The sequence below is a fragment of the Micropterus dolomieu genome, linkage group LG05, assembly GCF_021292245.1.
Source record: "Micropterus dolomieu isolate WLL.071019.BEF.003 ecotype Adirondacks linkage group LG05, ASM2129224v1, whole genome shotgun sequence".
Taxonomy (NCBI): domain Eukaryota; kingdom Metazoa; phylum Chordata; class Actinopteri; order Centrarchiformes; family Centrarchidae; genus Micropterus; species Micropterus dolomieu.
Genome location: NC_060154.1, coordinates 2,220,315 through 2,232,808, shown reverse-complemented (window position 1 = coordinate 2,232,808; position 12,494 = coordinate 2,220,315). Strand labels below are relative to the sequence as shown.

The following is a 12,494-nucleotide window of genomic DNA, read 5'->3' as shown; positions in this document are numbered from 1 at the left end:
TTTAATTTGTAACTCAAAGCCTTTAACCATGTATGTGAAACTGACCCAGATGTCAACATGAACTAATAATTAGGGATCCAAGCAGCAAAGTTATTTTTGTTGTCATTCTTCTTTCTTCCTTGTTTTTCTCCGCTAAAAGTGTTTGGGCAGCAAAAACTGCTGGACGAAAACTCACAAAATTGGCGCGTAGGCTGCAAATCCCACCTACTGCTCAGGCAAAAAAATGGTGCTCATAGACCTCATGGTGGCGCAATAACAATCACCTTTAAATTTTGCGAACTCGTTTCAGTTTCATCGACCTAAAACTTTGGTCGGATCATCTACGGACGTCGGTGATCAAATGATATCGAAAGAATTTTGATACATCAATCTGTTTGTCTTTTTTCATAAATTTTTTTACTTTACATAAATGCCCGTAAATCAAAATTGGCTTAAGCTATTGTAACCAAACTTGACGATCGGTCTGAGCTTCGCTGAGCAGTCCTTGGATATTCTTCCACTAGGGGGCGCTACACTTGCAAAAGTTTCATACATCATAATTCACTGGATGGATTCATAAAAAATTTGGTTTGAACGATCTCGGGTCACTACTCATTGCTCAAAGTGGCCGTGGCTTATTACAACAAATGTAAATTTCTAGACATTTCTCATTCCAAACTTCAAAAAATCTAAGACAATCACCTGTACGTCCTGGAGAGTTGAAATTATTTCAGCACATCCACTGATTTGTGACTAACTCTTGCCTCACTGCAACCTATGGTCAATTCAGAAGTCAGTCACTTTATATTTTTCAGAATATGCTTATTCAATAAACATCTATATCTCCACAAGTCTTTCTTCAAACCCTACCAAAATCAACACAGACACTCTCTAAATGGCCGATATCAAGTGTTTCAAAGGGTTTTTACATCGGTCAAACGGTGAGTCTGCAGCGATATTTACTATCTTGCTATAACTTCTACTGTTTGCACAACATTTTCTTTTTTGCTCAGTTTTGGATCAAATGCAACCAAAATAACTGACAACAAAACCAGCAGAATGATGTGTGATTTTTTTTCAGAATTGTATCACCCTTATTTTGACTGTTGTAAGTGTTTTAAGCTTAAACTGGCAAAACTATCTGGCACGTGATGTCACTACGTCAACTTGTGAGAAGGCGTGTGGAAACAGCCTCTCACCAGTAGCTCAGTCAGTAAGTCGCCTGCCCTGGAGATCTGAAGTTCCAGGCTTCAAATCTCCAGGTAATCATAGTGAGTCTAAGGCCTCTGTTTGTTTTATTTAGATCCCGTGAAACTTTCTTCTTAATTTTTTCTGCCTAAAAGTGTTTGTCTTAAACTTTAAATCTTGGAAACATAAAATGTTGCAGGTGGGTTGAACATTTCACCCAGTAGTCAACTAGTAGTACAACTTGCTTGGCCCCCGATCGCCACGGCTATATTTAAACTTAAAGCTGCTAAATCTGATACGCCCACTGCACACTGCAGCTGTAGGTTACAGTTACAGACGAGCTGGTGAACATAGTGTAGCATTTAGCAGCAAAAGAGCCAGATATTTCCCTCAGGAGTTGGTGGAGACCAAAAGCTGAGCTACAAATGAGAGCACATTAGGACACAAGTCCAATGGGATGATAATGTTGCTCTACGTCTGCTGGATGTGTAAATCGGCTAACACTACAGCTAACACAGCAACCAGAACAACTTAATATGTGTTGTGCTGTGTTTTTCAGCTTTTATTGAGCTTTTCTGCCCCAAAAATTATTAATGCACCTTAGATTTCTGCCAGTATTCTGTATATTGACCAAATTTTAAATCTGAACATACATTAAACATCTGAAATAATGCTACTTTTGAAGTTTATCACTTTCTTGTTCGTGCAGTTTTCAGCTGCTGTTTGTTTTAAAGCTACCGTGTCTAGAATGTGAAACTTTTCAACATTGGTGCCCAGGCAGTGGTAGTGTAAAAAAAAAAATTCTGAAGTCCAGCAGATTACAATTCAAACTGCTACAAAACTGGACTCAGTTTTACCATGATTGTCCTACTCCTAACAAAACGTGCCATCAGAAAATACTGCTATCAAGTTATCGCTCATAAGCCACAATCATTCTGTTCTAGGTACATTTTTTGGTGTTTAAAACGTCTTGCAGTTCATTTAGAGGCTATATTTTGAATTTTAAAGGCAGGAGAAAAAAAACCTGATAGCGAGTAGTTTTCCTGTGATGTTTGCTCTTGTCCTGTTTGTGTAATTTAGTCTGGACTTGAAATCCAACTCAGGATGATTGACTGAATAGTTACACCATCCTCTTCGTTTCTCTCCACTCTGTCATGAAAACTATTTTCCACAATTCTCTCCACACCCCCCTGCCTTTCCGCTGCAGGACATGTGAGGAGAAGTGTGATTGGCTGCCTGCTGGTCATTGGTTTACACCCAGCAGACATATGGAGCTGATTAGACATGGAGAGGCTGTGATGTCATCTGTCTCCCGTCACTTACGTGGTCAACGCTCGGCGTGAATCTCACACAGTCCACTCTCACTCAGAGCCTTCAGTAGATGTTTGTCCTATTACAGCCTCAGCAGATGTGGATTTCTGCTCAAGCACATTATTGAAGTTTTATTTATTTGTAAACAGAAAGAAACTGATGTTCAATGTTGGAAATCGAACTTAGAAGAAGAATTACTGAATTGTTCTTTATGCATCAAGATGTAAGTAATTTTAATGTTTTAGCTGGTGGAAGAGAAGCTAACTGAATACAATTTAGTCATTTGTATTTTCTAAGATGCATAATCCCTATCTGCAAACTAACTAGCTGTCAAAATAAATGTGGTGAAGTAAAAAGGAAAACTTTTAAAAGTTATAATTATAGAGTCAACTATTTTCATTGGCACTTATTCTACTAATTAATATGTTTAACAAATGTCCAAAATTCATTTAAAAAAATGCCAATTACAAGTTCCCAGAGCCAAATGACATATTCAAATTCCTTAATCAGTTTGAACAACAGTCCATTTTCAGTTTACAAGGATATAAAAGTACCAAACCTTAAAAACAATATCTTTTATAGACTTTTTACTTGATAAATAACTAAAACCAGTATCAGTTTAATTTTCAGATCAACTAATCAACTAAATACCAGATAATAAGAGAGCTAGAAAACCACCCAGCACTGGTGTGATGTCGCCTGGTCACCTCACGAGATATACCATTAAAAAATATATATTTTTTCTTCTTAAAGGGACAGTAATGCAGCTCAACAGGGTGGACAGTGTTTGCTGGTGACACACATAAAACCTTAATTTTTTGTACAAATGTTAACAATTTTGATCAAAAAACACCATTTGATTAAATAGATTTTGAAATATTTTGGAAATATATATGTTTTTTATTAAAACATGTATGTTATTTTTTTATATCTAAGTTGAAAGAACAACACCTCTTGAACCCAAACTGTGAAAAAAAACAAACAACAACTTAGAAGCCAGTATCATTGTATTCATAATCAATAACAATTGACCTTACATGAAAAACTGCATGGAACTAGTCCACTGATCCAATTTTAGACAAAATACAACATGATATGTACTGGGACCCAATGTTTTTTTGAAAACAATATTTCCCTCTGAAGTGTAGTTGAGGTGAAGTAAATGGAAAGTACATTCATATTGTACTTAACCACAATATGCTCGTAAATTAAGGTTGTCCCTGGTAGAATTATTCTTGATACTTTTCTTTCAGTTACTTAAATTACTTGTTATTATTCCAGCTCTCATGGCTGTGCTATGTTGTTTATTTATTTTGCTTGACTGTTTCTTGTTTCCATTTCTCTCTCAGTTGTCTTCCACATGTCAGCTGTTTATTGCTGCTGTTCGGCTGGTTGTATCTTTGTTTTTTGTTTGTTTATTTGTTTGTTGTTTGTTTTTCTGTTTTTCTTTCCGCCCCAGGCCCCGCTCCCCATTCTCTTTGTTTTGTTGCTTTCTGCAATTGGTGTTTCCTCCTGCCATTTCCTGTTGTCCCCCCCCCCCCCCCCCCCCCCCCCCCCCCCCCCCCCCATCCCTGTTCTCTTGCAAGTGTGGTCCTTTCTCTGTGCCGTCTGTTTGTGTGTTTGTGCGGTGTTTCTGTCCTGTCTGGCTCGATGACAAATACATTTAGATAAATAATAAAACAGACAAAGGAGCATTTTAATACTCTCTTGTTAAAGTAAAATCTGTCTGCCACAATATGGTTATCCAGCTCCTCATACTCTATACCAGGCTGCATGTTTGCAAACAAAGATGCAACCACAACAAGTCAACAGTTTTAACAAAACTGTTATTTCTGTTGCAAACATTATATATACATATATTAGGCTTTATCAAATACAAACTGTGGATAAGAATATATTATATTTGGATGAAATTCACAAATCTTTTCATCAAACTTTCAGATTTATAAATTTATTAAAATGCCTTCTGGGATTTTTGATAGGTGTGAAAATATTGCTCATTGAACTTTATTTTTATATTTCTCTGTCAGCTTCAATTTTTATTTTCAGGACACTGGATCAACTTTCTATTAATTAGTTTTTATTCAGAATATTATAATATTTGACCTTGGAAAAAATACAAACTCAAGTATAGATTGTTTGTTTGGCCTATTATTATTATTATTATTATTATTATTATTATTATTATTATTATGTTTCTTCTTATGTTGGAGAAATCTAATCTAGCAACTAACAATAAGAAAACAACTTCCCAAAGTAAATCATTTTTTATAAATGATTTATTGCTGCAGATGACTGCCTGACATGTTATTGACCTTTGTGATTTGAACCCCACTTGACCTCTTCACTCATCAACTTGTATTTCAGACCTCAGCGCTGGAGAAAAAAAATCTCCTTTCCTTCCTCCAAAGCTGCAGATCTCCTGGAGACCCGCGGAGGTCGCTCTGCTCTCCGCTACGACTCTCCCTCCACTCCCCTCATCCTCCCTCAGATACTAACAGGACAGAAAGGGAAAAAAAATCTGATCAAGCTTTTCCGGTCTGCTAGCCCTAATTTCCTCTCAAGATCTCTGGCGTTGGAGCTGTGGGGACGCGCAGGCATAGAGAGGGAGATCCTGCGTGAGGAGCAGCAAGGGGGAACTGGGGTAATCAACGCTACCAGCACAACCCAGCACGCCTCTGTACGGCTACTCCAGACGTGACTCCATCGGACAATGCATCCTGTCGGCGGGGTGATGCGTCCTGGAAGGAGGAGTGTGTGAGGGGAGAGCAGAATGGTTCGGCGGATGAGAGCGCACATACGGCTGCTCCGTGCTCTCCCGTCCGCGCGTCTCTGCGTCTCCGTGAAGCCGCCACAGAGCGACCGCCGATGCCCGTCCTCCTCCTTGCCGCCCCGCTGCACCCACCTCCGGCTATTTGTCCGACTCGTCATTACATAACTCGGCGTCTTTGACTTTATTTTCCTAAAACCAGGAGTGGGATGCAGGCGGACGCTACCCAAACTGGATTTAAAGCCGGACTGTGCTGCGTTTGCCGTCGTGGATTGAAGGACTAGCAGGAGACACATAGTGGGTGGAAATCTGAGTCCAGCGGTGATGAGAGCTCACTCCGACTGGATTTCGCTGGTGTGCTGCCAGAAGCATCTGGAAAGGATAACACGGGGATACATTCCCCCTCCAGAGGACAATTCACATCTCAGACATTTCAGCTCAAAAGTCTTTTAGCTTGTGTTTTAATGTGACATAAGTTTAATCACACTGGAACACTGGAAACCCACTACCTGTATGTGACTGGAACACTTTGGGTTCATAACAAGACTTCTTCTTTGCACCAGTGGGTTGGACATGTTGGATAAGTGGCACATTCAGTAAGTGATTAAAGGACACGCATCCTCACCCAGAAACCAGGACAGCTTTCCTCTGTAGTTATGCAGTGAAGATGTGCGCAGCCAGGTTCAGTGGCTGCCTCAATGGCTGTGCCGAGGAGGCCGTCGGTGGAGCCGTGGGGCCAGTGGGTCCGGTCACAGCCTCCAGGATGCTGGACTGGTCGGAGGCCGGTCCCCGCATCCTCCACAGCCTGGAGATGGGGACGGTGATGACCCTCTTCTACCAGAAGAAGTCCCAGCGACCCGAGAGGAGAACCTTCCAGATAAAGCAGGACATGCGGCAGATAGTGTGGAGCCGAAATCCTGACAAAATAGAAGGAGAGCGTGAGTATTGCCATAACAGCATGAATTGATTACTGAGTGGCCCCACTGGGCACAGGCCCAGGGACCCCCTGACCCCTGCAGCCCTGGGCCTGTGCCCACAGAGCCTCATACAGAGCCTCTGTGTGAAGTGACTGTTAACATTTGTTGTTGGAAAGTTACAGGGTGCAGTTAAAAGTAGGGATCTAATCCAATATTCGCTTTAAGAAAATGTTTTCCTTCATACCACAGCTGCGTATCATACTGAGGCTACAGTAACATTTCATTAAAACACAGTAACATTAGTTAAGAGGTTTAAATCAGAACTGCTTTACGGTTTCCTATAATCTTTTGTCCTGTAGTATTTAACGTAATATCACAGTGGATCTGTTGTGGCAGGAAGCTTTAGACTGGAGTCAGTTGGTCTCTCTTCTTCTCCAGCCTGAACTAAATACTAAAGTTCAGCTGTAGTTTTTGAACCAACAGCAGCACCTGACAGTTCTGCTTCAAACTGAACATGACTACAAGAGACGTAAAACAACTACACTCATTCATTTTGGGGATCTGGAGCTTTTACATGTTTGCTCCATGCATCAAATACAAGGTATTAACTACAGTAGATGATCAATGTTGTGTCTAAAGTCAGATGCACTGTATGCATTTAATTTTTCCATCTTCACATCATTTATTTTTTGTCCCGGTCGCAGATTCTGTATCAGAAGATTCTCAAATGTCAGCCAAAGCTTATCTGAGAAAATGCTGATAAATAGAGAAATACAACACCAGGGACGGTTTCTTCTTCTTCTGTGTGTGCATGTTTTCAAGTGCTGGTTACCAACCTTTTGGCTTATGACCCATCAGTCTTAATCGTTGGTGTAACCAAAGAGAGATTGGTTCCCAGAATAATGGAGGTGAATAATCTTGTATGGAGTGCTCACAGAGCTGAAAAATTACATTTTTCTTTGTAGAAACTATTCAGTGTAGAAAAACTTCTATTGTTTTAACATTATCCATAGACTTAAGTTTCATTTGTTTTCATTGTCACTATTTATTTGAAAATAGTTATGGATTATTCAGAGTAGCGGGTTGTTTTTAGAAAGACACTGCTGTTGAGTTGTGTCATTGTCATGTCATTTGTCAATATTGCCAGCACCACAAACAGTTCCATTGTATTAGTTTGGCAGTAGACATTCCAGAGAGAACTCAAAATATCAACACGTACAATTGAAATTGTCTGAATTGCTACATACTGTTAAGGGTCAGTGAGTAAATATTTCATGTTGTCCTTTGGGTGATCTGACTCTTAAAAGCATGCACGCACATGGAGAAACCAGGGCTGGATGTTACGTAGATAAAGTTCTTGTATTTATACAATGTTTAACGTTTGAGAACTTCTGTTTTTAAACAGCAAAAAAAAAGGTTATGTAGGAAAGTCTGGTTATATTTCTCTACATTTTTGGCATTGTAAAATGTATGTTGATTTAAACCACATGGCAACTGAGCAAATTCCACTCTGTAAAGACCATAAGGTGAAGTTGAAAGCAACAGAAAACAGCTATTACTGTAAGTTTTGTCAAAATTTAAAATTTCCAAGGTCAAGAATTAGCTTTGGCACAAAAAAATGTATTGTGCAAGTACCGATGCTGAAACTCAGGCATCATCAGATCAGAGCTAGACACCTCAAAACTTTGGCACCTAAAACTAAAACTCTGTCTCCGTGGCTGGAAACCACCTGGGCTTAAAGAAAAATATGTTTTTGTTATTTGGGTGACCTGGCCCTCTTTTAAAAGAAGCCTTGTTGGTTTGTATTGATCTTTTCTCCATGTACGCCTGCTGTAAAGGTGCAAGAAGAGTATCACTGCATGTGACATTTTGCTATGGTAGGCCGCCCCTCTACCATCCTGACCCGAACTTGCAGCTGAGGCGCTGTCATGTCCTCCTCAGCATGACCCCGTGACCTCTGCTTCCTCCATGTCAGCCTCCCTGTAACTCTTCAGACAAAATACCATGCATGCTGCTGCCACATGGATTCTGAGTCCTCACCCAGTCCCAAGCTTCCTGTCTGTCTGACTGACACACCGACTGACTGACTGAGTGACTCACTGACTGACTGGCTGTGGGCTGAGGCGATCAAGGCATCCTATTGGAGAGGAGTCAAGTGGCAGTGGTATACTAAAGCAGCAGGCTGTTGTGGAGCTGTTGTTGGAGCACCGTTCTGCATGTCTGGGGTGCGGAGGCTTTTGTCTGTGCCCTGGATTTTGTGGCCTGGGGGAGGATTTCTTACAGTGTCTGTTAGCACAGAGAAAACTTATGGTATTCGCAACTGGCATGATAGAGTTTCCTTCTGTCCGCCATGTGTTATTCTAACTCCCAAACTTTATGGTAGCACGCTGTATCTGTGTGTGTTCCTCCCAATGAGATAGAAGGGTTTTAAACAACTGAAGAAAACGCATGCAGATAGAAAAAAACATCTTCACTAATTGTACGACACATACGCAGCATTTACAAAAACGCACTGCAAAGAAATAAAACGTGGGGAAATAAAGACACTCTACCACCGATTTGACAACATGAATCATAGCAAAACACGCTGAAAATACAGAACTGAGTTGCAAAACAAAGACGTGTCCAGAGGACACTAAAACTGATGAACACGCCCAAGCACACAGAAGACCGTTTTTAGCGGACTAAACTTTGTTGTACTAACATAGTCTGTATCTTATGCTAAAGCTTTAAGTGTGCATACTTTTATCAGGTGATTTAAAACCCTTATGACCTGCCATAGAACAATTCCGCCAGAGCATAACTAAGTATTTTTACATGCTGTACTGTCAATCTTTGAAGAATTTTCATATGCCATACATCAATACAATCCCCAATTTGAAGGCTATGTATGTAATAAATTACTAATAAATCATTAAATAGCTGAAAAGTGCAATAAACACCCAGAAGAATTGAAATCGGGTTTTTTTTTTTTTCAATACATTTTTCAAAATACATAAATATAACAAATGCCAACCTCAGACTTATCAGTGCAAAAAACTTGCATAAAACACTTTAGAACAACACACAACTGATTTGAACTAGGTACATAAATTAGTTTGTAAGATACATTCATTTTCGTAAACAGTTAACGCCTTTTTAGCTGTGTAGTGAAACGGATAACAAATTGCTTTTGAGAGCAATGTTGATAAAACAACTAAGTGGTAAAAAACAAAAGAGCTTATTAAATATACACTACAGAGAGAGAGAGAGAAAAAAAAGAGTGCCTGGTTAGCTAATGGAAGTCGAATGTCGCACATTGTGACGTCACCACATGCGACAAAGCCTGGTGTTTACTGGACAGCACCAATAGACTGAGGAGGAGAATGTGAAGATGTCTGTGAGTCATAGGAAGAGGGAACTAGCAACCACAGATCTATAGAACATGTGTGCAAAGACGCGCAAGGTATTTGAGTGTTTTTGTTGTAAGCGCACATTACGCAATTTGTGCAGACAGGGTGAAAACAATGCGACAGGAGCATGCTGGGGCTTGATACGAACGTGTTACATCTCTGAATTCATTATTGTTGCAACCCACGTGGTTACCATTCTATTGGCTCTTAAACAGACACAGGCAAACTGGCGCTCCCGTAGGTTTTAAAGGGAGGTTCAGTGAGTAAGTTTTAGTGGCATCTAGTGGTGAAGGTTGCAAATTGCAACCAGCAGCTCACAGTGCTTTCACATGCTCCTTGCATGGTCCCATTTCCTGATTTGGAAAGTCGTTCTTCCGACACAGAAACATCTAGTTCATTCTATATGAACAGCAAATTAACCGTTACAGATAGTTGACATCAGTTATGGCATGAGTAAGAAATCATGGCCACCATTTGCAGGTCCAGGTGAGTTCATCACTTTCTATCCTCTGGAAATACGTGTCTGTTCCATTTTGTTCTGTACATCTTGCAACATATTTGTATTTGGTTGGTTTTTATGTATTTGCAGCGTGTTTCTGCATGTGTTGGAGGATTGGTGAAGATGATTCATTTGCTGTGTTTTGAAGTTACAACATGTGTAGCTCTTAGGGCCACTGCAGTTTTCTCTTCTTTTCCATCTCCAGAACCCCCCTCCCGTCATTTCTGCGAAAGCTCAGAGACTAATGGCCGCTGCACACATGTAGGTGTTGTTTCTGCTCAGGGAACCTTGTCAATTATTTATCCATAATCATAAACCGCGCCTTCGCTAGTCCAAGGGACGGTAAGTACGAGTCTGAACGTGCACGAAACCACAGCGAACACCTACACACCTCAATTAGACCAAATCTACACAATCCCACACTGATGAAAACACTGCTTTCTCTCACACACACACACACACACACACACACACACACACACACACACACACACACACACACACACACACACACACACACACACACACACACACACTTTCATAGCCCACAAATGCCCTTTTACAAACAGCCTCCCTCTGGACAAACCCACCAGTACATTCCAGGAACTCAGCGGGTCTCCCCTTCACTTTATCTTCCACAGCTCTATCTCTCAGCTACCCACTTTTTTTCCCTCCTCCTTTCTCGCCTCTCCATTTTCCTCCTCCAGCTGTCCTTTCCTTCCCCCACACATCCACCGCAAACTCCCTTCTCGTTTTCAAGCCTTTCTTTGACCTCCCAGTTCACTTTCTCAGTCTATTTTCTTTCACTTTCTTTTTGAATTTCAAGGTCATTCACCTGATGCTTTGGTCTTTTGTTCTCACAAATCTCACTCAAATTTATCAAAGTAACCCCTTCACTCTGCCTCCCCACCTCCTCCTTCTCCCCTGTTTTTCTTCCCTTTGTTTTTGCTGCCTGCTTTTCTTTTTCTAGTGTTTGCTTTAAATTAAAGTTTCTCTCTCAGCTTTGCTATATACACACGCACTTGAGTGTTTTTCTTTGAGATGAGCGCTTTGCCAAACAGTGGAGGTATTAAATCCCGAGTCACAGGAAGTTTGGGGTTATCAGGGAGTGTCTCCTTTCCTGTCTCAGATTGAAGGACTGGCTAGCTGCAGGAAAACAAAAGTTCCGGCATCTTCTGCAGGAAGCAGGGACATGCACCACAAATGAGGCCCTGGATGCCTGAGATACTCATCACTTAAAGCAGGATTAGGGTTAACCAAAGCACGGTCACACTTGGCTGAAAATACTGAAAACGTATCCAAATTTAAATTAACTTGCGAAAATTGTTACATTAACCCTAGTTTTGTTAAACAAAATGTTATTATTTACCAAAGATAAATGTCATAGTAAGACTTAAGGTACTTATTTAATCTTAAACTAGCCATTTATACATTGTGAAAGAAATTATAACTGACAAGAAATAACAACCTGCCACACATGGACATCTGAATAATTCTTTAAAAGAAACTCTCAGGGAAGTTAACCACCTACTGTTGCAAAAGTCTTTCATCTTCTTCTGGACCCTTTCAGTGATTTTGTATGTTGTAGCAAATTTACTGCAAAGTAAACCACAATATTGTTTTTTAATCATTTCATATCATCTGTTCTTGTCTTCCTTCATAGCAATCCAGTGGTGCCCATTTATTTATGTACAATATGTCAAATGACTTAATACTTGGTTGAAGTTATGTTGTCTTGATGTTTATTGTGATGGATTCTATCTATCCTCTGTGGTTAAGGCCTGGTTAGGTTTTGGCAGCTAAAACTACAGCGGTTACACTTTGTACATACTATTATCCGCCCCAGTGTGCTCTGTAAAAGGTTTTACGATGAATTGTAGGTTAAGTTTTTTTTAAGCATTTTTTCTGGCAATCAAGGCTCATATTTTCACATTGTACAGAATTAAATGGAATGGAAACCAATGGCTTCCTAAAGCAGGAGCATAGCCAAAAATCTAAAAACTCACTCTACAGCATACATTTGAAAATGTCTGGCAAAATCATCATATTAATTAATTAATAAATCATATTGTCCTTTTCAAAGACGCAGACACACAAAAACTCCATCGGATTTAGCCTCCGTTTGCTCTGTCCAGCGCAAATATGCAGCTACTTTTGAAACTATCAGCTTAAAGTTTAAATTGTGGTTTTGAAGTTTTGTGCACTAGTGCAGTTGAGAGCAGTCACTTTTTTAAAAAGTCAAGTTCGAACAAATCCAGCTAACGCAAAATTCATTTGAACACAACCCACAAGCATTACATCTGTTGAGCTTATAGGCTGTACATTTTGAATTCAGACAAGTCATTATAGTTTGAATATTTAATTTTTTTCACCCGTGAAAACAAAATTTGACAGCCCTAATCCAGGTTTAGAGTCAATCCTCATTGTTGAAACCCTCC

At 40.0% G+C, this 12,494-nt stretch overlaps 1 protein-coding gene across 1 annotated transcript in view; it reads left to right on the top strand.

Annotated features, from left to right (window-relative positions):
• Positions 1-5,000: 5,000 nt before the first annotated feature.
• LOC123971715 (1-phosphatidylinositol 4,5-bisphosphate phosphodiesterase gamma-1-like) overlaps positions 5,001-12,494 on the top strand; it is a 39,723-nt gene continuing 32,229 nt past the window's right edge. The window contains exon 1 of the mRNA XM_046050718.1: positions 5,001-6,186. Coding sequence (XP_045906674.1) covers positions 5,916-6,186 — 271 coding nt within the window. The 5' untranslated portion in view covers positions 5,001-5,915. The remainder of the gene's footprint in view (positions 6,187-12,494) is intronic.